This window comes from Venustampulla echinocandica (genome assembly GCF_003357145.1).
Source record: "Venustampulla echinocandica strain BP 5553 chromosome Unknown scaffold_2, whole genome shotgun sequence".
Lineage (NCBI taxonomy): Eukaryota > Fungi > Ascomycota > Leotiomycetes > Helotiales > Pleuroascaceae > Venustampulla > Venustampulla echinocandica.
Genome location: NW_022474207.1, coordinates 1,659,653 through 1,683,594, shown reverse-complemented (window position 1 = coordinate 1,683,594; position 23,942 = coordinate 1,659,653). Strand labels below are relative to the sequence as shown.

General features: G+C 49.2%; 9 protein-coding genes across 9 annotated transcripts; 4 read left to right on the top strand and 5 right to left on the bottom strand.

Annotated features, from left to right (window-relative positions):
• Positions 1–231: 231 nt before the first annotated feature.
• On the bottom strand, positions 232–2,491 carry BP5553_04913 (Uncharacterized protein; the record flags this gene model as incomplete). Its single annotated transcript, XM_032013536.1, has 2 exons — positions 232–1,881; positions 1,934–2,491. The coding sequence occupies 2 exons, from the start codon at positions 2,489–2,491 to the stop codon at positions 232–234; spliced, it is 2,208 nt and encodes a 735-aa protein (XP_031870136.1).
• A 553-nt stretch (positions 2,492–3,044) lies between these two features.
• BP5553_04912 (uncharacterized protein) lies at positions 3,045–3,975 on the top strand (the record flags this gene model as incomplete). The annotated part of the gene is made up of 3 exons (XM_032013535.1): positions 3,045–3,279; positions 3,339–3,417; positions 3,492–3,975. The coding sequence occupies 3 exons, from the start codon at positions 3,045–3,047 to the stop codon at positions 3,973–3,975; spliced, it is 798 nt and encodes a 265-aa protein (XP_031870135.1).
• A 256-nt stretch (positions 3,976–4,231) lies between these two features.
• Positions 4,232–4,812, bottom strand: BP5553_04911 (Uncharacterized protein; the record flags this gene model as incomplete). The annotated part of the gene is made up of 2 exons (XM_032013534.1): positions 4,232–4,353; positions 4,404–4,812. 2 exons carry the CDS (start codon positions 4,810–4,812, stop codon positions 4,232–4,234), a joined length of 531 nt encoding a protein of 176 aa, XP_031870134.1.
• A 203-nt stretch (positions 4,813–5,015) lies between these two features.
• BP5553_04910 (uncharacterized protein) lies at positions 5,016–6,715 on the top strand (the record flags this gene model as incomplete). The annotated part of the gene is made up of 4 exons (XM_032013533.1): positions 5,016–5,069; positions 5,208–5,464; positions 5,612–6,102; positions 6,270–6,715. The coding sequence occupies 4 exons, from the start codon at positions 5,016–5,018 to the stop codon at positions 6,713–6,715; spliced, it is 1,248 nt and encodes a 415-aa protein (XP_031870133.1).
• An 825-nt stretch (positions 6,716–7,540) lies between these two features.
• On the bottom strand, positions 7,541–8,579 carry BP5553_04909 (NmrA family transcriptional regulator; the record flags this gene model as incomplete). Its single annotated transcript, XM_032013532.1, has 3 exons — positions 7,541–7,966; positions 8,022–8,284; positions 8,333–8,579. 3 exons carry the CDS (start codon positions 8,577–8,579, stop codon positions 7,541–7,543), a joined length of 936 nt encoding a protein of 311 aa, XP_031870132.1.
• An 821-nt stretch (positions 8,580–9,400) lies between these two features.
• BP5553_04908 (uncharacterized protein) lies at positions 9,401–10,684 on the top strand (the record flags this gene model as incomplete). Its single annotated transcript, XM_032013531.1, has 1 exon — positions 9,401–10,684. One exon carries the CDS (start codon positions 9,401–9,403, stop codon positions 10,682–10,684), a length of 1,284 nt encoding a protein of 427 aa, XP_031870131.1.
• Positions 10,685–11,686: 1,002 nt separating this feature from the next.
• BP5553_04907 (Protein kinase-like (PK-like)) lies at positions 11,687–15,375 on the bottom strand (the record flags this gene model as incomplete). The annotated part of the gene is made up of 2 exons (XM_032013530.1): positions 11,687–12,454; positions 12,514–15,375. 2 exons carry the CDS (start codon positions 15,373–15,375, stop codon positions 11,687–11,689), a joined length of 3,630 nt encoding a protein of 1,209 aa, XP_031870130.1.
• A 3,578-nt stretch (positions 15,376–18,953) lies between these two features.
• On the bottom strand, positions 18,954–19,565 carry BP5553_04906 (SsDNA-binding transcriptional regulator; the record flags this gene model as incomplete). Its single annotated transcript, XM_032013529.1, has 3 exons — positions 18,954–19,166; positions 19,222–19,335; positions 19,407–19,565. The coding sequence occupies 3 exons, from the start codon at positions 19,563–19,565 to the stop codon at positions 18,954–18,956; spliced, it is 486 nt and encodes a 161-aa protein (XP_031870129.1).
• A 531-nt stretch (positions 19,566–20,096) lies between these two features.
• Positions 20,097–23,303, top strand: BP5553_04905 (Uncharacterized protein; the record flags this gene model as incomplete). Its single annotated transcript, XM_032013528.1, has 1 exon — positions 20,097–23,303. One exon carries the CDS (start codon positions 20,097–20,099, stop codon positions 23,301–23,303), a length of 3,207 nt encoding a protein of 1,068 aa, XP_031870128.1.
• Between the last annotated feature and the right edge of the window lie 639 nt (positions 23,304–23,942).

The window sequence follows — 23,942 nt, the reverse complement described above, 5'->3', positions numbered from 1 at the left end:
GACGTGGATTTCTTCACAAAGACATCGAAACCAAAATAAGCTCGGTGGTTCATTTTTCTCCTTCCCCGGTATAGCGGGGTGAGCGTGGATATTGGAGAAGGGGGCGGCCACGGGACTAGTTCTTTAAGAGGATCATATCCGCCCAATCCCCCAACCATCAGGTAACGGTGCCGTCAATACATTATCTGTCTACTCGGCAATATCATTACTCGATATGCTTGGCACATTGGTTCAGTATTGGAAGCCTACATCCGGCCCAAAAAATCCTAGGTCAAAGTCGAACGCAAAGCCTTCTTGCTCACTATCAAGGCTTGTTGCGATATCCATGTCGTTGGAAGACGGCAAGGAAACAGCGCTGGCTTGCTCCTCCAGCAGACCGTGACAGAAGACAAGGCTATCTCTCACACTCTGTACAATCTTGAGCTCACACGAAGATCCTGATTCTATTGCCTCGACATGGGCCACGATCATGCTTAGGTATGCATGGATCTTGATATTGGTCTCGCCGTGTCGGATCCGGACTACCGATAGCGAGATCCGGTCCCTTACGGCCTGCTTTAAAGTCTCTCTGTACTGGGAGTTGCGGTCTAGTGTTCCGTCGAGGCTCTGGGCCTCGGCTTGCGCAATGAGCTCAAGGCTGATTGTGGTGGCTGAATCCTTGATCCCTTCTCTCAACAGACCTCCGCCGAGAGCCATGAGATGGGAGAAGCCTTCATCTGGCTCGGGCGAGATGAGCGCTATGGCTGTATCTAGACTGATCTTGTAGGAGTAGTAGAACAGAGGGTTTGCCCGTGCTTTGCTGGCGAATGGGCCGTGTAGTGGGATCAGTAACCTCCGCACGATAAAGTCAAGCAGATTCCGGTGGAACGCTGTCACGCCAGAACCTTCGTTCTCCTTTATGAAAGTGCTACACGCCCGACATGCGTCGACGATATCAGAGCTCAGTTTGAGGACATCCACGTAAGAAAGTTCAGAATGCAATCCGTTCAAAAGCTGGACGATCCGAAGGCGAGTGGGCAACGAGTCAAGCAGGATGAGCTGCATCGATGCCGTGGTATATGTGCCCTTGGGGTTAGGCTCTAGCACTATGGTCGACTCATCCATCTCGTGGTCGTTGTTGTTGGAAGGCGCCTCCGTATCAAACTCGTCGAGTGAGAGTCTAGGCGGCATCTCAGAGTCCAAGGATGCCTGCACCACCATCTCAAGTATGGTGGCCCAGAGCCTCCTGCGGAGCTCAGCTTGCAAAACGGGCATTGCGGGAAGATGCTTGGGATCACGGTGTAAGCCTAGATGCATGGCCCTGTGGATGAGGGAGCCCATGGACATCCACACCAGGTCGTCGCCGATGGAAAATATATACCGGGCTAGGATGGTCAAGCAGTGGACTTGTAGCCCAGTGATGTCCAAGCGATCCTTTTCTAATGGTCCGGAAAGCCACGTCTGTGCAGCGCACACCCATTGATGAGCCATATTGCGGAACTCTGCATCTCTGTCTCCGTGTCCATGCAGACTCGATCCAATCCCAATGACGAGAAGTATCTTGAGGCGCTGGCCGGTTGTTACACTGTCTGGATTATCCCAATATCGCTGGTACTCTGCCCAGAAGCTAGGTACATGAAGTATCCGGTACGTCGACTCGAACGATCGAAAGTATAGGGGCACCATCATGTCCGCCACCTCACGGGACGGCGGCGCAGGGCTGAACCCAGGATAAAGGGACCGGCTAGGTCGTCCTGCCTTGATACTTCTGATCAGGGCCCCGCATTTCTGTATAAGACTACAGGCTTGGGTGACCAGAGGCCCTGTTTCCGGGTCTTGAAACCAGGTTCCGCTATAGTTGCCCTCAGTAGCCTCCTGGAAGCAAGTGATGATCTTTGCGAACTTCAAGATTGTCAGAAGAAAGTTAGGAAATGTTAATCAGAGCTCACTGTACCTCTGGTGCCATACCTAACCAATTACCCCATTCCGAAACCCTGGTCTTCTTAAAGATTATGTGAGATTCCTCGAGCCCGGACTGGCGAGCCGGTATGTCCCGGTTGGTCTCAGATGGCCTATGGACACCGTTGACAGGACTGGATACCGACGACTCTTCGAGCCTTTGTACCCGCTGTATAAGTTCCCGGATATCTTGCTCTGTAGCTTGGGCGCGGCTGGGTAGTCCTGTCATGCTGCGGCCAGTGGTACTGGGAGAGCTATCCGGCGCTATGGTCCTGGCCCGGAATTCAAAGGAATGCCTTGCACCCTCGGCGGCCGGTCTATTCGTCTCGAACTGCGCGACTTGGACTGAAGGTGGAGGTGCGTTGGTCGACGGGCTTAACGGCGAGCTCATACTCCTAGGCTGCCGCAAATCACCATTGGCCTTGTATGTACACTGGCTCTTAAAGGAGGTGCAACGACCACAAGGGTTGTTTCTGTCGCACTTGACCTTGCGGCGCTGGCATTCCAGGCATGAGAGAGCGAGCCTGCGACGTCGACGGGGTTCTCTGTCCATGGCGAAGGGATGAACTGGTCCTCTCGGCCGTACCACTCGGTATAGAGAGGATCATCATCACACGGAGGTATACGAATTATATATTTCATATTATATCTTGCACGAAGCGCACGTCGTCTCAGGCCGTCTCTTACCTCCGCCAATTCCCGCTTACGCCCGTCACTAGCGAGCCTATCCCCTGGACGGCCATCGCTTGCCTCAGCGCTAGCAAGGGGATTCTAACTACTACAAAGTAGAAATACTAGAATTTAAGCTTATATAACACCGGAAAGTTCACGCCAGCTAGCTAGAGGTATACTATTTAAGTAGAGGATATTTTCAAAACTCTATAATACGACTAAAACTCTCGAAAAAGGTCGATATAATAATTGACTTGTAAGTAATAATAGAAGAATTATATATAACTATTTCCTTTACGACGAAAGTGTCTGAAGCCTACCTACTACTGTAGTTTAACATGTCAAAGAGCTGCCTGGGACGAACATAAGGCAGAGTGTAGAAAGCTTCAAGCTAGCAAGGCTCTTCGTCAGCCGCCCTGCTTCTCCAAGCCATTATGTACAAAATCCGCCTATATGCATCGCCTCTACGGTTCAAGTCGGTGCGCGTTGAAAGCTCGACTATATATCTTGACCAATTTCAATTCGATGTAACTGCTGGCCAACAATATTTAAAGCCTTTTCCTGTTTGTTTGGAGGTCGATCAAGGTCTGTTCGGTGCGGTTTTGGTGTACATGGGCTATACGGAGGCTATGATGTATCTTTATAGCTTTGCTAAAGATTTTTTGGCTGGTAAGCATTCTAAATTTTTATAGAGCTCCGGAATTGATACTAGTTTGCTGACTCGGCAGAGCTTTGTTCCAAGGTGGAAGAAGTGAACGTCAGTCTGATCAACCAGAAGGTCCGAATATCCCTCATTTCCAATGGACAGTAAATCGACCCACCAGGCTCCTTATTCCACAATCTATACAGAGTCACACTTAAGAATGGAGACATTTGGGCAGTGGACACCACAGGGGCGCACACGGATATGAGGATCCTCTTTGTCCCTGGCCTTACTTCGAGCAACACCGGTCAAATAAAATCAACAGAGAACTCAACTTCGGTTATATCCGTCACCAAGCCTCCCAGTCACATGGAATGTTTCCTGCAGGATGCATAGTGGCACAGAAGATTGAGAAAGAAGAACTGGCAGAGGCACTCGAGGAGAAGATCCCAGCAATAGCGCAGGAGCACGGAGGCAAGCTAAACGCTATATTAAGAGGTTCAGACGCCGCCTTCAAGCAAGCAAAAAACACATTCGTAGACCAATTTGAAGGCCATCCCAGGGCATGTGTGATCGAGCTATATGCTCCACAACATATCAGGAGAAGGAATAAGGAGATTGAGAGCCAGCTATCGCAGAACAGAGACGATCCTGAAAGGCAGAAGGACTTGGATGGCATGATGAGATTTATTGAATCTGCAATGAGTACAGCAGGGCCATAGCTTAAGAAGATGATATCTCTTAAGTCGTTGTCTGTCATCCGTTTCCAGAGCATTGGCACTACGATCATTCTTATAACTTTTTCTGATCACTTCTTACAATATTCTCTCATGGTTTTGCTAGTACCTGGTGATGGTGATTCATATTGGACTGGTGATAAGTTTAACGTGAAATCAAAGGACAAAGACTTAATCGAACGAGGGTCGAGCAGGAAACAAAGCGGTCGTGCGTATGAGATATCTTGTTCAAAATGATCTCCTATAAACTAGCCTTCACAACTGATCGACGCCAGACCATGCCTAGTCGCTGAAAGAACGAGAATAAGGATTTCTGTGTGACATATCCTCGATAGGTTGATTGCCACCAAGCAGCAAACGATCCTGAAAGCTTAATTAATATATTTTTGCAATTTGAGAAGTATCTACCTCACCTTCAACAGGGCCAAGCTCAGCAAATCCCAAGACCTCGAGTACCCATGGCATCAGGATGGCCAGGATCCCAATTGCGATTAATGCACAAAAGTATGGATGGTCATGGGCGAAATCAGCTGCCTCGGCGATTGCCTTTTCAGATGCCTCTTTCATGGCCATGCCTACCTGAACACCCTGCTTCAAGCCATTCTCGATCCCTCCTAGAATTGCCTTCGCGATATTTTCGGTCCATCCACGCTCTCCCACAATCTCCTGCACACTTTTCTTGAGGTGCTTACCCCCTTGATCTGCGCTGAAGAGTGTTCTAAGGATATCTGCAGCTATGACATTCTCTTCGGAGCTAATATTAACCTCGTTGTAGTCAGTCCCGAAGAGACAATCGTGAATTGCCCGAAGTAAAGAGGCCATGTGTTCAAGAGATGATTTTGAAATAATGTAGAAGGATATTGTACTATCACAGATTTGATGGATTGTTCTGAAAAGTTCTCTAATTTTAATAGCGGCCGTACACCTTCGCACCTGCATTGGGAGCTAGTGCCTCAGGTTCTCATACATCAACCAGGTATTGGTGCGGGCCCTATTCCCAGTCAATTAATAGTCGTGAATCGAAGATGCAACGCAGCGTGGCTGTTATGCATGATGCGCTGGCTGCCCATGATTGGCAAGTAAACTTCAGTTCCCAATCTTTCAATCTCGACCCTCCACAACAAACTAATTAAGAAGAGGCAATTTAACTCCTGAAATCGGGAAGAATAGGTGCTTTTGAGACCACCAAACTCCCTGCCCTCAGATCAGAAGAGTAGCTGAGTCTACCTGATGAAATCGACAAGCTCCGCCGTTCCGGTATCAGCGACCATGTGTCCTTGCCACAAATTGCTGTTTGTGGAGATCAATCCAGCGGAAAGAGCTCCTGCCTGGAGGCTATTTCGGGGATACCATTTCCGCGCAAAGATACCTTGTGTACTCGCTTTGCCACCGAGCTTGTTCTTCGCAAAAGTCCCACGGAGTCGGTTGTTGTTGTCAAAGATAGTAGGGTTGATAGAACAGCTGTGACTCAAAGGTAGTCAATTCCGCAGTATACATGTGCGATAGGAAGCTCTAATCTAGGAGGGGAAACCCGGGGGAAACCCGTATATATATATACTGATAGTGCAGCACGTGGGTGCATGTGACCCCTATTCCTGACAGTTGTAAATATCGTCCCTAGCCAACAAAGGTCTAAAAAGGAGAGCCAGGAACTCGCCAATTTCCAGTACACACTGGAATCATTCGATGAATTACCTGCACTGATAGAATCCGCTAAAGTTGTTCTAGGGCTTGACAAGCCTGGGAGCGGAGTTTCTTCAGACATACTTCGCATTGAAATTTCCGGCCCAACTCGACCTCACCTAACAGTCGTTGATTTACCCGGCTTGATCCATGCCAAGAACGATAATGAGGATGACGAAGATGTAGACGAAGTGGTATCTGAGTTAGTTCACTCATACATGCGCCGTCCAAGGACAATCATATTGGCAGTAGTCTCTGCGTTGAACGACTGTGCTCTCCAGGCAGTGCTAAAGCGAGTCAAAGCAGTGGATCCGCATGGCAGACGCACAATGGGCTTGATTACAAAGCCAGATACTCTGTTCAAAGATTCCGAGAGCGAGAAAGACGTCGTGAAGCTAGCCTTGAATGAAGTAACGAATTTCCGACTTGGTTGGCACGTATTGAGGAATTGCGACTTCAACACGAGAAACGTCACGTATACAGAGAGGGGCCGAATAGAAGAAGAATTTTTCTCTCAAGGAGTATGGAAGACCTTGCCACGTAGCACCTTGAAGAGCATACTGATAGTCCCGAATGCAGGCAATAACACCCTACAGTGTGCTCTGTCCCAGCACGCCCTTCTTCTTCCTCTACCTCGTCTCCTTCTTATTCGGCATATTCAAAATTCAACTCCCTGCACACGGAAGACCTCGACCTTGCTGACGGCTACTCGTACTTCATCATCGCGGGTCTGCTCTCCCTCGACTGGCATAATGTTTTAGTGAGCCCCCTCCAGGTCACTATGCCGATATTGATTTGGAGTGCTACTGTGCTTCTACCAATTGCGCATTGGCTCTTTAAGACGTTTTCCCCGGGGATATACGTGAGATACAGGCAGGCGAGGAGGTTGCAGGCGGAGGAGTTGTGGAAAATAATGGGTCGAGAAGAGAGAGTGGGCGATGTTGAGGCCGGAGGGGAAGCTGTAGGAGGGGATGTAGAAGAAGGAATTGATGAGGAGACACCATTGAGGAGAGACGAAGGGAGGGCAGGATTAGATGCTTAACGTCTTGCTGAAGAATAGGTTTGGATCACGCAGTTGACGCCCAAGGTGATCTTCAAACATCGATTCTAGTCAAGTATGCCTATATGCGTACCAATGGCATGTCGTGCGCTTGGTAGGTAAGAACATACCAAGCATTTCCAAGGTGGATCAGGAGACAGGAAGGTTCGGATTTTCACGTTATATAATTACTAAATAGTTAATTATCCTTTAGATAATTATTACTTACTTTAATACTAGTATAAAAGTTCTAACTACTAGAAATACTAGAATTTAAGTTTATATACTACTAGAAAGTATATATTAACTAGCTAGAAATATACTAGGAAGAACAAAGAGGGAGAGAGAAGAAAGCTTCGCTGTATTCACTTGCGGCGGGGGGTCCGGGGGGCTGCCAAGTCCCCTAGTATGCATAGCCACGCTAGCCTAGTAGTATTTTATTGCGGGTTTCTATATATCACGAGAAAATGTGGCACAGTGTAGCATTATTCTAGGAAAGAAGCTTCCACAGCAGTCACGCGTCCAGTTCTGCGTCGACTTGCCCCTCCCGTCGTTCCAATCCGCCACTCAGTCGTTCCAATCCCATCCTCATCTCCAGTTAAGGTACAGAGGTAATGGGCGGCGCTCGAAAGAAAAGAAGGCTCAAGAGTTCCAGAAGCGTCATCCAGCCCTCAAACCACGACAGGTGAGGGCGATGGCCTGGGAACGCCACGAGAATAACATCTATGATATGATAATATATTGGTTTGAGGTGATCGGAAAGGTATTGGATGATCCGGCTATCCTCAAGATGAATAGAAGAATACTAGATAATGAGTCGACCTAATTCTAAGCGGAGCTTTTAACATCACTAAACCACGGCTCATTGGCCCTCAAAAACTCTACCCACGGAGTAGGAGCTTCTTTAATTTGCGCCAACGTCCACTTCAAATCCGCCGTCCCAGTTGGTCCAAAATAGGAACTGTCAGCGAGTTTCTTCATCAACTTATGCTGCATCTCAGCGGTCAGATTTTTGTTCGCTTCCGCCGGTCCACTCTGCTCATACAGCACCTTCTTCCCCGTGACCTTCGTCCATCCATCGACCAACTCCAAGGGAGTATAAAAGTCAGTGGCACAAGTAAATGCCTTGCCGTCGTATTTAGCCGGGTCAAGGAGGATAGGAGCAAGGAACTTTCCGGTGTCGGTGATGTCAAGCATTGGGACTCGAGCCGCCGGTCCCCAAGTCTGTGCTAGAACAAAGCTTCCGTCGTCTCTCTATTCAATAATCAGTTTCGCTTGCATGTATGTCGTGGGACAGGATGGAACTTACAGGTTTCGGTCGCATGAAATGGATATGGTTCTGCATATACCACCCCGCCATGAAAAACGCCTTTATAATTGGCAAGCCGCGAATGTAAGTCTCAACGGCTGCTTTGCTATCAAAATGCTCCACGAATGTTACTGCGCCTTTGGACATTTCTGTCACGCTTGGAAGCGAGGACCAAATGAGAAGTGTCACTCCCACAGCAACCGAGGCGTCAGCCATAGCTTTCCCTTGGGCAATTTCGACAGCTGCGGATGCCTGTTCCCAGTCTGAATGTATTTAGATAAAGTGGATGAATTAGTATTTTTTGTACTCACAATTCGTGACTGCAAATACAGCATATGAGCCCTCGACAGCAGCGGCCAACGTGGACGGTTCATTCTGATTTGCCTGAATGACCTCAACTCCTCTTTTCTTCAGAGCAACTGAAGCTGGCTTGAATATGTCCCGAGTAATACCCCGAAGCCGATAGATTTTCGAGAGTTCGGAGTTACTCAGAACATAGTTGATAAGCGAACCTCCTTGTTGGCCAGTTGCACCGAAGACAGTGAGGAGTCTGCTCATGACGGATTTTTAAAGGTGTGAACCTGAGAGATGACATATAGACAGGAAGAAATGTGAAAATCTTTCATGGTCCGTCTATGCTTTATGTACCTATTCGAACCGTGAAGCGCGACATTTAAAGTCTTTGTAATAAGTACTCCGTGAGGAACCGCTGAATATGGCTAGGCTCATGCAGTTTACGCCCTGGCCAATGAGGAGCAACTGTGGGGGTTTTCTTAGCCAAATGTAATCCACCTTTGGATTTCATCATCCTACCGTACACTCATCACAAACCTACACAAACACAATTCCAAGTCAACAGCTTCACAGCATATCCACTAACAATTAGGAGGCTAGTTATTGAGAGATTGAAAGCATAAGGATAAATGCCCACCGACCCCCTCCAGTCTAGTTGGTGTGTCCATTATTCAGTATGCCACAAGGGACAAAGCAAAGCCGAAAACGAGGTCCCAATGTACAAATTGGCTGCATAACATGCAAGTGAGTCAGTTAAATCTAAGTGGACCATGACCCCAAAGAGACGGATATCTCTCTTACCACCCTCGTTAAAGCTTATGTTTTTTCTCCAGCATTTCCATTCGGAATCAGCCGCAATCTGTTCCCTTGCCGGAACATGAACTTACTAGTCTAGAATTCGACGGAAAAAGTGCGATGCACAAAGGCCCGCTTGCGTTCGGTGTACCTCTACTAATCGAATCTGCGATTTCCTGTCTACGAGAAGCCGAGTCCTGAAAAGTACAGTCGCGGACTTGCCTGGTGTACAGGTTTCACTTGTATCATCTGCTTCAAAAGAGTGTCTCTCATATCTAACTCCCTTGACGATGTCTAGCGACGATGCTCTACACTTCGACTACTTTCGCGTCTCCTGCACCGAAGAGTTCTCCCGCTCTTTCAACCCACCTTTATGGAAGCAGCTTATTCTGCGGGCAGCGTATACGGAGCCTTTCATGCTGCACGCGGTGCTCTCCATTGGGGCTTTGCGGCGCTCGCAGCTATTGCCCATATCATCAGCTTCTACTGTAGTAATGTTGCACTATAGCAAAAAATGGTACGAAATAGCGACAGGAGAGTTAGCCGAGATGCTGAAGGCCCAGAGTGTGGATTGGAAGCTAGCGCTACTAGGCAGCCTTGTCTTTCTGGCTGTTGAAGTGTTGCGTGGCCATGAGCACGGTGCACTACTACATTTCAGGAGTGGATTTAGCATTTTGAAGAGCTTTGCCCTCGAGGGAGCGATTATCTCTCCGGGCACGCTGCATTTCTCGGATGTGGACGAATTTGATGATGCTGTCAACGCATTTACACGTCTAAGTGTTGAACAGTATCCTTTTGTTGGCTTGCACAGTAGCTCAAATGCAACTCCTACTCTTCCGTCACACTTCGATACGTTAGTAGAAACTCGGAGGTCGCTCAACTCCATTATTTCATCGCTGGATACTTTCCTCCGCCAGTACAGTTGTCCTTCCAAGCCAACTCCTCCATCGCATCCTCACTCAGCCCTAATAACCGCCAGACAACACGCCATCCAAATCATTCTTCAAGAATGGCACAAAAGGTTTCATGCCTTCCTCTCCTCCTCAACAACTACCCAAAATGTCAAAGATCACGCCCAAGTCCTGCTCATCCAATACCTCGTTGCCTCGATCAGAATTTCAACACACTTCTCGGTTTCCCAGCTCATATACGATGTCTATCTCCCCGAATTCGAGCAGATAACAGTAATGGCTAAGGCCGTGATCGATGTGGACAACAAATCTTGGCCAAATTCAAATGGACCATGTTACACGCTCAATATTGCGATGGCACAGCCGCTATATTTTGTGGCGAGATATTGTCGATATAGTGTAGTGCGGAAGCGAGCGATTGGGGCCTTGAGAAAAGTTGGGAGAGAGGGAATATATACAGGGAGAGCGGTAGCAAGGGTTGCTGAGTGGATTGTGGGGACCGAGGAGGGTGATATGGGGCACGGCTTTGTCGCAGAGGAGATGAGATTAAATAATGTTGTGTTCAATATCCGAGAAGATGGAAGGACCGCGGAAGTTTGTGCAGAGAAGAGGGGCTTGTTAGGAACTTGGGAGGAAATACAGGATGAGATTGACTTGTGTTAACGAGTTTAAATACTTGTAGGGGTTATTTGTAAAAGAGTCGCGCTGGTATTGTTGCCCTCTTATAGCAAGGAGAGGTGAGAAGATCAAGAAGCCTCTTGAGGTGGGTGAGTTTTAGGAACCGCTTTCTCGGCCTCTGGAGCTATTTATACTCTATCCTCGGCGTTGCCTTTAGAATATCGATTTGTTCGTAGCGAGGCGGTGCAAGTGTAATGCACTCCTTGCGGGCTGTTGGTACGGTATATTGACGTTTCCCTGGCTAGTGATTTAGGGATTAGTTAATGGACTAGCTGGTCCCTCGGACAATTCATAGCCTGGGTTTTTGATAGCCAGGATTATCTAGAAAGTAAAATAAACTACATGTATGGTTGAATCTATGCTAAATGTCACAAAGTCATTCACTACGCACCAGCAATTAAGGCGATCACATTCAAATCAACATGGGATTATTCTTGTGATGGGTGCATCATCCGGTTGTATGTACATCTAAACCCATCAAGCGATCCATGCCATGGTCGCAAGCTTTTTCTAACATACCTAGCTAATACAAAGCAACCAAAACAATGTGGTTAAGCTATAGCACACATAATAGCTAAAACAATCCATCCATCCGGCCACCCCTACAAAACACAAAACCCCAAAACCATTTCCTTCAAAATAAGCAAATCTGTAAACTGCAAAACGCAACATGACCATTACTCGTCCAATTTTCGCAACTAAGTTTATCATGATAGTTCGTAGCCATGGCTTCGTGAATGCGTAAAACACTGTGTGAGCTCGTTTCGAAGATTATGTAAAGTGCAAATGCAACAGTTCGGTCCTGATATCGTTTTTTCGTTTCGTTGATCGGTGTCGAATGGCCTGTTATCCCTGCCAACGCCCTAACGCCTTCCTCAAATTCAAATCAGAGGTCATCCAACCCTCGTCCAGTCCTATCCAGGAGTGAGCGATTCATGGTAGATGGTCTAATAGCGAGTGTCCCAAGTAAAGATCCTGGGATAGTAATCAAACGTCCATCATCTCGGCATCATCCACCAGCACATCGTCGGCTGGTCCCCAGTTGCCTTCGAATACGGTCGCACCAGCACGACGGCGGGATGCGACCCATTGAACGCCTTGGGACTCTAGGACCTGGTGAACCGTGGGGCGATCTTGGGGATTTGGCAGGATCATGCATCGAACAAGTCTATCGAGAGCATGGTCATGATACATGTCAGTCATGAATTGCGGGGGTTGGTGAAGTTCGCCCCTTCTTCCAGAGCCGAAAAGATTTCCAGCATCATGAGACAGTGACTTGACTGATGTGTCGCAATTGCGCTTACGACTGATCATAGTTGGCGACCCAAAGTTTGCCTCGATCTCGTCGTCACTGGAGGAAAATCCCATGCTGTTGTCGCTATCTTGAATCGGTATCCCCGTGGCATCACGCAAGATTGCACTGCCATTGCTGAAGGTGAGGCTGGGAACGTCACTCATGTCACCAGAGCGAAGGCGTTGCCAGGTCGGGCCGTTATCGGGTAGTTGGACGTTGCCGGCAATCTCGAGCATTATGAGACCCAAGGCAAAGATATCGGCCGGTTTGTCATACTGTCCCAAGAGGATTTCGGGGCCGATGTACTCGCGATCACCCTCTCCTTCGATCCCTGGTTGAGCAGGCCAGGTAGCAGCCATACCAAAGTCTGCGATCTTGAGGACACCTTCAAATGTGATTAGAATATTGGCTGGTTTCAGATCCAAGTGAATGAATCCGGAATCATGAATGTGTCGCAAGCCCTGGATTTTAATTAGTAATGTTGACTTTGAGTAACATTTGGCACATGTAGATCACTTACCAAACCAAGCTCAAGCACGATCTTCCAGATGCGGAAATCATCTAACCTTCCCTTCCGGCCGACTTGCGACAGGAACATATCAAGACCTCCTTCTTCGCAGAATTCGGTTTGAATGTATAGATAACTATTGTCCTCCCAGCTGTCGATAAGATGAACCACGTGATCAGTCTGTCCTAGTGATTTAAGCACACTGACTTCCTGTAGCTTCCTTTCGCGGTCCCTGGTGCCTTGGTAGGGCTGTCGTGATTTCTTTACGGCGAAAACCCGTTCGGGCATGGGTGTTTGAGGGGATCTACCTTGAAATGGCGATCTAGATGCACCAAAATAGACTGATTGACTGGCTCGAAGAATCCGAGGGGCAGGTTGGGTGACTCGATATACATGAGAGAATTCTCCAGTTCCGATCAACTCGGCTTTTTCGAATCTCGATGCGAGTGACTTGTCCATTTCCGTTGCAGTGGAGAGGTTGCCGAGGGGAGTCATGCTGAGTCTCCTGTCGCAGATAGGCAGGAAGGATTCCCGCCCAGTTGTGGGAGTCGCTGGGGGAAACATCGAGGCACTGCTAGCTCTGGCTGACTTCTGAATTTGTCCATTTTTGGGGTTCGAGATGGAGAGGCCGCTGGGGTCAGGAGGGAGTAAGCTGTCCTTGGGGGTGCTGGGTGATAATCGATCGACGAAACCTATACGCTCCAACGAACTCGCTGGAGCCACGTGACTAATTTTAGCAAACCCTGGTCTTCTCGGGGCGAGGAATGAAATAGTAAGAGATTTAGCCTTCAATGGCGTTGGAGAATGTATTGGAGTTGGACGCCGGGTTGGGAGGGAGATGCTAGATAACGGCATGGACATGAATATTTTTGAGTCACGCTTGGAATCCATCGGCGTTGGAGAGTCATCCATGTCCATCTCCGTATCGCTGTGATCATCCTCTTTCTCGATTGGGGTTGTAAAAAGGCTTAACTTACTCCTCGTTCTTACGAGTTTCCGGGCGAGTCCGTAGCCTGAAGCGGATGCTGACACTGAGATGCTACGGTGACTGCTTGGGCTACCATCACCTGGCTGTGGCGTCAAGCCAGGAACAAGAGCTTGTTTGGTGGGGGTTGGGGGGAAGTCAAAGTCAGAACTGCTTCGATCCTCCCCCTTGGCGTCAGGCGAGCCACCGTTATCATCCCCATCATTGCTGAGGAAGCTGCCCCGCCTGCTTAAACTATTTCTGCTATACGGCCCGCCGAACACCCCAGAGCCTTTGCCAAATATGCTGGAGTTTCCAGGAGCCCCATGAGGGTTGAATGGAGTAGATGGGTTCCCAAAAGAGGGTCGAATATGCCTTCCCTTTGAGGCCGCGCTGCCAGGAATATTTGGAGGATACGTAGCAAAGATATTGACCTGTTTCTTGCAGGGAGTGTCGGGTACAATTCCCTTGCCCAGCCCACGAGTTGGCTCGTCTTCCGGGTTTCGGTTGACCTTGGAAACGAGGCCTGTCGACATGAAAGCAGCTGGTAATGGCTTGACAGACTTGTAATTCTGAGGAGTTGAGAATGAACCTGACTCCTCTCCTCTGGACGCCTTCGGGGCGAATGGATTTAATGACCCCACAGGCAATGATTTTGAGAAGTCTAGCTTGGGCCTAGGGTGCTCACCAAAGTGAACGGGAACATGTGTGGGGGACTCATCAACCATGCTTGAGTTAGATGAGGAGGTCGTCATGGTCCGTGACAATGGGTGTGGCTGATGGGTTGGCGGATTCACCACATGCATCGATGGATGTGGGAGGCTGCCTTGCGATGAGAAGGGACTGTCCCGGGCCATAGGCGGCATGAATTGATCCAGGGAAAGCCGAGGTCGATTCTTGACTGGATTTGGTGTTGAGACTTCTGAGCCACTCTGTGCCGCAAGTTGCTGGGCTGCCAGCACCTGGGCCGCATGTCTCCGTCCCCACGAGGTTTTCTCCCCATGTCGCTGCTGTAGAGTGGATTTGCGCAAAGAAGAGGATCTTCGAGGCATCGACGTCAGAGATGCGTTTTCGGGCGCCAAAGACGCCGCTGATAGTTCGTACTCGTGATTCGACTCGTCGTGAATATCAAACTGCGCCGCAGATGTCGGGCCGTGATCGAAGACATTGAAGTCATGGCCAAAGCTGGCCGAGCCGTGCAAGCTCCTCCGTTTGGCGACCGGGCTACCAAGGCTCGCCTGATCGAGATTCATGATCGTATCACTGCGCTTTAGCGGGCTCGAGGTCGATGGGCCAAGTGGGCTGTCGCTGGAACCGTCGCCCAGTCTCGAAAGCGCGTGGTTTATCGGCGCAGTCGCGTCCAGATTCAGAGACATTCTCGAGGGCTTCTCTAGGTTCTTGCGCTCCGCAGGACTCGTGCTTCTGCTGTTCTCCTGTCCGGTCGTAACCCAGGATGACAAGGTTGGCGAGGCGGCGTTTCCGCTGTCCGACGAGTTACTCAAAACGCGTCTCATCGGACTCTTTGGCGAAGTTCGAGTGCGCGAAGAAGGTCGAGGAGACGCGGCTTTTGAGCGGCCAGAGGAGCGCAGCGCGAGTTTTGCGCTCGGTGGGAAAGGGACGGCTGGGAAAGGAACAGCGAGAGGTGAAGGCGTATATGGGCTGTTGCTGGAAGCGCTGGTGAAAAAGCTGAGGTGCGAACCGGTACTTGCGCGTTTGGAAGGCGATCGTGGTGAGGGCGAGAGTGGTGATTTTGGAGACGAGCTTGGTGATTTCGTAACAAGGTTGAACTTGGATGGAGAGCGCGAGAGGGAGCGCCTGAGAGATCGTACCGCCGAAGTCACGTCAACATGATGGACATGTGTCGGAGATGGAAGCGTCAGCGTGCCACCACCGCCGGTGGAGTACGACATGATATGGTATCGGAATGCAGATTATGCTTTGTCTAAGATATGTTATCTGAGACTGAAACCGCGACTCAGAGAGACGTGTCCGCGGGCAAAGAGATTTCTTCTCTTTCGAGATGAGATCGGCGTGCTATCTTTCACATGGGCATAGAGATAGAGGTCGCGAAAGGACGAGAGATAGTCTTTTATGCGCTTGCACGCAGTTGTTTTTACTGATTGCGCCGGTCAAGAGCAATATCCTCCGTGAACGAATGGCAGAGGCGGGCGTGGGCGACCAAAACCAACTGTCCAGCGTATTGAGTCGAGGAATGCTTCGGAGAAAGCGGGAGAGACACAGCACAGCGGGATGTTGGAACTCGATACTTCGTAAGCAGGAGCAGGAATGTTCGTAGATGTCACGGCGAGGTAATCATGACACCGGAGGCGTAAATTTCAAACTGGGAACTCCATCCACAACAGCGCGCAACACAGCTCGGGGACTGCACTGCACTACGCCCAACGCCGGGTTTGCTGTCGAGTATCAAGTATCGAGTGTCGTGTGGGAGTGCGCGCGCCAGCGTCGAGCACAGTGGGCGATGGGGATGCAATTGCAGGCGGCGATGCAGATGCAGATGCTGGGTCGAGAGAGGAATGGGTGATGTGGAGGTGGAGAGAGTGTTTGAGAGAAAGTCTAAGAGAGAGAGGAAGAGTAGACGATGTGGTGTGTGTGAGCGAGAGGAGCAGAGGAGCAGAGGAACACGGGCTTCTCCACCACGATGTGCGTGGCGTTTCTTGGTGTGTTTACTCTGGACGCGCTCTGTCTCGGTCTCCGCCTCCACGGGTCCACGCACGATCGCTTGCCTGGGGGTTTCTGGGGGGGGGGGGGGGGGGAGAAAGTGCTCCGTAGCCTGTGGTAGCAGCAGTGCACCAACAGCAATAGCAATCGTGGTCTTTGATATCACCCTACGACTAGATACCAAAGTCAGGATATACTGGAATCCGGAGTATTGGACCCTACATATCTCAGAAGCCGAATTCGAGCTACAATAGTCTCACTAACTCTCCGGCTTCAATGCAATTATGCAAGGAACGGGGCTGTATACAGCAGTCACGATGAGCCGTTGTTTGTTTAGTCGGCAGCAGCCGTGGCCAATCAACACGTCGGAACGCGCGTGAGACCGCACACCACAGACCATCTCCGGCGGCCGCCCAGATCGGCGGCGACTTTGAGCCGTAAGTCAAGTGAGTGCAGCGCAGATGCGGCAACATGAGACGATGGGAGAACAGATTATAAACCTCCGAGTCCAGTTGCCTACCTAAGGTACATAAGAAGGTCATGGTGGCAAGTAAAAGGTAGTCAACCCAGAGAGTTATGTGTGTTAACCATCGATCGACATGGTGCTTTTGGTTTGTTTACATCATTACATCACAACGCGTCACCAAAACAAACAACAACAAACAACACAACAATAACAATAACAAGTAATGAAAAGTCAACATTGTACCGTAGCCCAACACCAGCATCAACATGCATTGATAGTAATACTAATAATACCAATAATACTAATAATAATCATCATCTGCTCTGCACGCCCTTCGTATAAAATATTTCCCTTCCAGGGCGCACCGCCACCGGGTGCAAGGGGATCTAAGATTGTCCCGCCCACCGCGGCTGCTCCACTGTCCCGGATCCCATCCCCCTGTGGAAGTCGATAAAGTCTGCCAGAGCCAGCTATAGGGGCTGACCACCGACCCAGGTTCTTCTAGATGCATAAACACACAATTTCGACTTGTTGGTGGACAGGGTGTGTTCGGTTGACATCAGAAGGAGAAAAATGCCTGGGTAGTTTTTCTCGGATCTCGGCGCGGTGAATAGGGGTTCCTATTATTACTTCGTACCCGGTTACTACGTACAGTACGAAGTATATGGACTTCTTCAAAGGATCTCCGGGTCCGGGAGTGCGAGTACCGCTCAAAAGGACCATAATAGTCTTGCACTACCAAATACTACTTCGTAGAACCACCCTAATGAAATAAATTAGTCCCGCTGCCCCATTCTAGACCGCTTTTTAGACGGCGGGGCGGCCTGCTTCGTACTACTTCAATCTTAATCGCAATCTTACCGTATTGATTGTTCGTATCAGGGGGCTGGCACTACTGTACGCTAGGTACATGTCTGTCCAGGACTCCAGGTATCCGGACAGGCTATCGGATGATGCTGCAGAGCGATACTCTACCGCCGGGTCCGATACACTGATACACCGATGCACCTGACGATCGATAGGTATGTAGCCTGATAGACAGATACACAGATAGGACTCCAAGATACGAAGAGGTGCCGGGAATCCGTCGCATCCCATCCCACCCCATCTACAACGTCCCTGATAACAAGTCCTGCACGAAGCAAACCTAACCCAACGAAAAAACCGTTATTCTACTCTCCACACTCAACCAATCCTCGATGTCTTATGAACTCATCACATCTTCATAAGCTGCATATTATATCGCCGGAGCTCGAGGCTAATGCAGCTGAGCTCAACGATTTTTTTCCCAGCCTCTGCATCGCGCATCCCCCACCTGTTCGTCTAGAATTGAGACACGTACGAAGTAGTACACCGCTATATCCTCCTGCAGCGTTTCGACTGATAGTACGAGGACAACGCGTGATCGGACCTTTTTACTTTTGTAAATCAGTAACGTGTTCTTCCCCCTTTTCCCCTGCGTCTCAGGAGGCAGTTTTTATTTCTTATTATTATACTTGCTGTGGTGTGCCGACATTATGTGATGCATCATTGCTGCAGTGTGACCGCCATTTGCCCGTGCTTGGCTGGAATGGACGGGAATTGGAGAGGCTGGATCAACACCCTCACGATTCATTCTCGGTGCGGTGTGTTTGGTATCCCTGGTCGCCATGGGGTCAGGATCAACATCAACCCTAAAACCAGCTCTACTTGCCTGCTGCGCATTTGCCGGAATAGACGATGGTTAGCGGAGGCGCGATGCCCTCCCCAACGCTGGCGAGTAGACTTCCCTATAGGGTAACTCACTAGACTGGAATTATAAAATGTAAGTGGATTCATTCTTTGTCTACTTCGTATTCATATGCCAAAATAGTACGGGTCCCGCTGTATGAAGTATTGTACAGGGCAGTGGCATCTATTGTACAACGAGAAAGAGGAAAATGAGGACCCTATCATTTGCTTTTGGAAATCCATCTACGTGACTTATGAACAGACTTGTTAAGTATTGTATTTACTGTTTCTGCCCTTCTTATCTATTAATCTGATTCTCCAACAACTTGACATATCATTTCGCCGTCCAAACCACAGCCTCGGCCCCATCTACTTGAGCAAGCACGAACTGCCTGTCACCGAGCAATAGCTGGTGCCTACCTTTTGCTATTAGGAGAACCCTTATGTTGCAACCTAGTTTCTACCAACATGCTTGCAGATGTCCAACCATTCCCTCGAATCAAAGCCCTGCGACCCATGACCTGGGACCTCTTCCACCAACAGGCCGAATTCCGATAGCGTGTAGCAACTCTCTCTGGCGTCGGAGAAATACATGGAGCATTATAGTCATGTGAAGATAATAATTCCTGGTCCTCATTCATCGTCCTCGTCGCTAGTCGCGTCAATATTTGACTTCGTCTCCTTCTTCGGCTTCACTCTCGTCCGTGGCAACGCTTCTACCTCGGAATGGTCCTCCTCCATTGCCGTTGATGCTTCGACCTCCACACCCATCGATTTCAGACTCGCGTTGATATCCGGAATCACTTGAAGGAGCGCTTTGTATTGTTCGATGGTTAAGGAGATGCCCTATGAGCAAATCAGCAATTGATCATCACAATCGATTGGTGATGCAATGTCTAACCTTCTTGCCTGGCAAGTACTGGCCATCCTTCTCGTAAAATTCCCGGATGTTCACCAGCTTCATGCCCTTAAAGTCAGTGATTTCGACTCTCCGCGGTGTTCGGCCAGATGACAACTAAGGATTCGCATTAGTGGTCGCAAAGTGGATGAGATGGGCGTTTTGGTTAAAAAGCCACTTCAACTCACTTCGAAAAAGCTGCTATCTGAGGCACCGCTCTTGCCTTTGGTCGCATCTGACGATGCTTTCTTCGTCTTCTTGCTCTTGGGTGCTTCGTCGGAGTCGTTTGCAACAAACCCTCCGTCGGACTCATAGCTTTCAACATCCTTGATCCCGCGTTTCGGCATTTTCAAAAGTGTTTATTAAGTCGAGAGGGTGATGGATGTTTCAATTTCAATAGTTCTATGAGTCGGATATGTTGTTCTCCAAGGTCGACGTTTGATAAACTCGCGAGGTGCTTGAGCTGACCTGACGGGGAAACGCGACCTGCGCGCGGGATTGCGCAGGGATCGCCAGGATAATTCAACCACTTAAAGGCGGACCGCTGACTAAACCCTAAACAGCTACTGTACAGGCTGCGGTGTGGATGCTTAATTCTATTTTAAAACAAGTCGGCGTTCAACGTCGTAAGCATTCCTTGATAACTGAGCTGAATCTTAACTTGCTACACACAATTAGACTATGAATAATAATTGTGGCAAACACCTTTGACAAGAAACAATTGCTTGTTCCGTCGGCTTTATCCATCCGCTTCCGTACGTGCCTGGCTAGAATCCATTCCCTCCTATGGGAGACTCCCGCTGACACTCGTATTCCAACAAAGATTCAGGAGATCGCTCTGTCATCTTCAGCATGCGACAGCCGCCCAGTCGAGCGCGATGAACGGAACAGGAGGAGACTCGAAATCCAGCGATGGGCTTATTGATGCCCTGGAGAGCGCCCCTACGGACGCAAAGGGCGCAAACACGTCGAAGGACAGTCCGACGGGGCCAGAAGACCTGGTGACACGGGCGTTACGTTTCCTCTCCACAGCTTCGGTAGAGACGATCGGCGCAATTGCTGTTGGATTGGCAGCATCTACATATCTTATTCTTGGGAAACTGGGTTTAGTACTCATAGGCGCATTGGGAGGCGTGGTCTTGCATGCAACGTGGGAGGGCCAGTCCGATGCGCCCGGCATTTTAGAAAATGCTCGGAGAGAAAAATCTCTGGACGTGATAACGCGGGTTCTGGAATGGAGAACTGTGAAGATCGAAGCCCAGGAGGAGGAGGACGATAATAGTATCGTCGGGGCTACGTTCGAAGGATTCCGGCCAGAAACTGCGGCCGCTCTCAATGAGCTCGTCGAAGCCGTAATCCAAAACTATGTGAAGTGGTGGTATAATCCCATACTTCCAAGCGACCAGTCCTTCCCAGCAGTGTCCCGTCAGACTCTGACGAGATTCATTCTTTCAATCGCGAATCACCTGTCCCGAAAGCGGCCTGCGGATACTTTTCTCGACTTCCTCACGAATTCCTCCTCGATCGTTATAGTCTTTCTTAGCGAACTCTCGAGCGCACTTTCATCAACGCAAGGTACCAATGTACCCGCCGCTGAAGCAGTTTACGCATACTTATCTGCAAATCCCGACTCGAATCTGGCCAATGTCCTGAACGAGAAGCAACATATGAAGAAGTTTAAGATGGTTGCAGATGATGTACTCCAAAATTTCTTAGAGAAGCCAGTATACAACTGCGATCCTGCGCGGGTTTTCCTAAGAGAGATTCTGGCTGGAGTTATGCTAGATATGACCCTGAAGAGTTGGTCCAAGCCGGAATGGATCAATGGTTGGATTGTCTATCTATTGGAAGATGGCGAACCGGATTTCAATCAGGCAATAGATGCAGGAATGGGAAATGCCACGGATCTAAGCAGTCCGTTTAATGATATAGATGGAAACGTGGGTAATGTGGGCCTAGCCAAGGCGCCCAAATCACCACAATCGCCGCGAGAAATCCGAGCGCAAGAATCGAAAGGACACAAGAAACGTTTGAGCAAAGCCGAGGAAGCTATGGAAGAGGCAATGGAAGAGGCGAAAAGACTATCTCAGCTAATAGCCGAGGAAGAGGCAAAGAATGGCCCTGCTACTGGAACTTCGGTTGATGATGTCCCTAAACCGTTGGAAACGGCAGTTGAACGGAACCCTCTCGGTTCAGCTCCGAGTATAGCCGCGTCGATCAGCGATGTCTCGCAACAAGACTCTTCCAGTTCAAGCCCAAGTCTTGTACAAGATCGCAGCAGCTCTGTTGAGTCCCCGGTGTCTCCAAACTCCTCAACAAGTGCTCCACCTCAGCCACCTCGGGATGCAGCCCCTTTCACCAGCTTTGATCAGATTGTACCACCAGCGCAAGTTTCTGCACTTCAGGAAGAACCGCCCCGTCCTCGAAGAAAGACGATTGCTCTCACACTTCAAAATGCCAATATTGTAATTCACGATGACTCAACAGCGAACGACAAAGGGAAAATTCGTAACAAACCAAATGGGGACTATCTAATTCAGATTGAGCCTGCCTCCTCTGACCATCCTGGTTGGATGATTGTACGCAGATATCCGGATTTTGAGACTTTGCACGAAGTTTTACGGCGGATTGCGCAGATTTCTGGAGTAGCAGCATTTACCGAGCAACATAATTTGCTTCCCAATTGGAAAGAACACACAAAGTCTTCTCTACGGGGCGAGCTCGAGAGATATCTACGAGAAGCCTGTTGGCATCAATCGCTCGCGGAGAGCGAGGGCATGAAGAGATTTCTAGAAAAAGATCAAGGGCAGTCAATGTCAGGCTCTGGTTCGAAGAATGGCTTTCCTGGTATCGGTTGGCCTACTCCCTCCGCCTTCGAGACAATGGGGAAAGGCATGCTAGACGTACTGACCAGTGCGCCCAAAGGTGTGGCGGAAGGTGGCAAAGTAATTGGAGGTGGAATAACCGGAGTCTTTTCGAATATTGGAAATCTCGGCCAGAAGAAAGCAAACGGAAGCTCGTCCAATGTATCCACGCACTCTGCCGGTCGAGCGTCGACATCCACCCTCCCGCGAATTGATAGTATAAATTCGACTACAAGTAGTCGAAGGGGAAGGATGAGTGAGGATAGTTTACGAGCGGTACCAGTTGTTCAGACACAACCATCAAAGCTCCCACCAATGGAACGCAGACCAAGCTACAATTCGATTGCGGAAGACAACGAGGAGCGTGACGCTCCGTACCCAACATCTTCAAGGTCATCCATGAGTGGCCGAAGGAGCGCTGTTCACAGTCGCGACCCCAGTAGAGCCCCGTCAAGGAAAGGAACCCCGATCTCGTCCCCTACACAGCTTTTCATTGATGAACTCAAATTACCTCCTCCGCCTAGTGCCATTGATGAGAACTATGGAACTCAGGGCTCGGATTCTCATATCTCTCATGCACACAAGGAGAGTATTGCTTCGGTCGGTCGGACGTCTACGAGCACAGCACCATCCCAACAATCCCCAGGGCGGCCATCGCTTTCCGCAGCTCGAAGGTCCTCCGTGCAGGTAAATCAGACGCCTCGAAAAATTCGTAAAGAGCCTACACCAGTTACCGAAGCAGAAACCCGAGTGGCTGTAGAACTTCTGTTCGCTGTGATCAGCGAGCTTTACACCCTTTCGTCAGCATGGAAGTTCCGAAGGACGTTGCTCAACGCAGCGAAGACGTTCCTCCTACGGCCTGGGAATCCGTCGTTATCCTCTATTCAGTCCCTTATCCAAGATTCGGTTATCGCGTCTAATGCCTCTGATTCCGGCATGGCCGCTCATCTACTAAAATTGCGGGAAAATACTATGCCTACAGAAGAAGAACTAAAGGCCTGGCCAGCGGAGATGTCGATGGAGGAGAAGGAAAGATTACGAATCAAGGCTAGGAAACTGCTAGTCGAAAGAGGCGTTCCCACCGCCCTGACTGGGGTGATGGGTCAAGCTGCTACTGGTGAAGCTATGGGGAAGATCTTCGATTGCCTGCAGATCGAAGAGGTGAATCGTGGGTTGATGTTCGGCATGATACTACAATGTGTTCGCGCCGTCACGCAATGAGCATATAGACCAGTCTATGACATGAATCACTGATGGAGGGTTTCGATTTGACGCGGGTTATTCCGGGGTCAGGGCCGACCCTGTACGATATAGGTGTATAATAGAGGTAACCGGTATAATGATTGGTAGCTGTATTCTTACGAGGGATTTTTTCTCTTGCTTAATTACATCTTTAATGGATTCAATGAATGCTAACGGCATTTCTTTGTCCCTGTCTTGCATTTTGATTACCGTTTTTACGTCTATGCCTATGTCTGCTATTGCTTCAAGTTGTTGGCGCCGTATACTTAGATCAACCCCTTTGAACGAATGAGATGACTCCGTCAATTCGAAGACAAGCAGCCCTTGTAAATCAGAAATATTTCCTTGGCTTTCTTTTCATAGATATGTAAGCACATAAGTTATCTCATCTTCAGCGAGGATGAAAACTTGGAGAGCCTGTCGACTAGGGATACTACTCTCTGAAAGTCTTGGAGCACAACCAGTAATTGCGTGCCAACTGTCTTTTGCCAGAGCTCTCTGGTCTTCTACATTCATGCTCTAAGTATAGCGTATAATCCTCACATCGTAAGCATTGGTGATGGTGGTAGTAGGATCCTCGAGAAGCTACCGGCGATGGGCCATACCCACCGAAGCCGT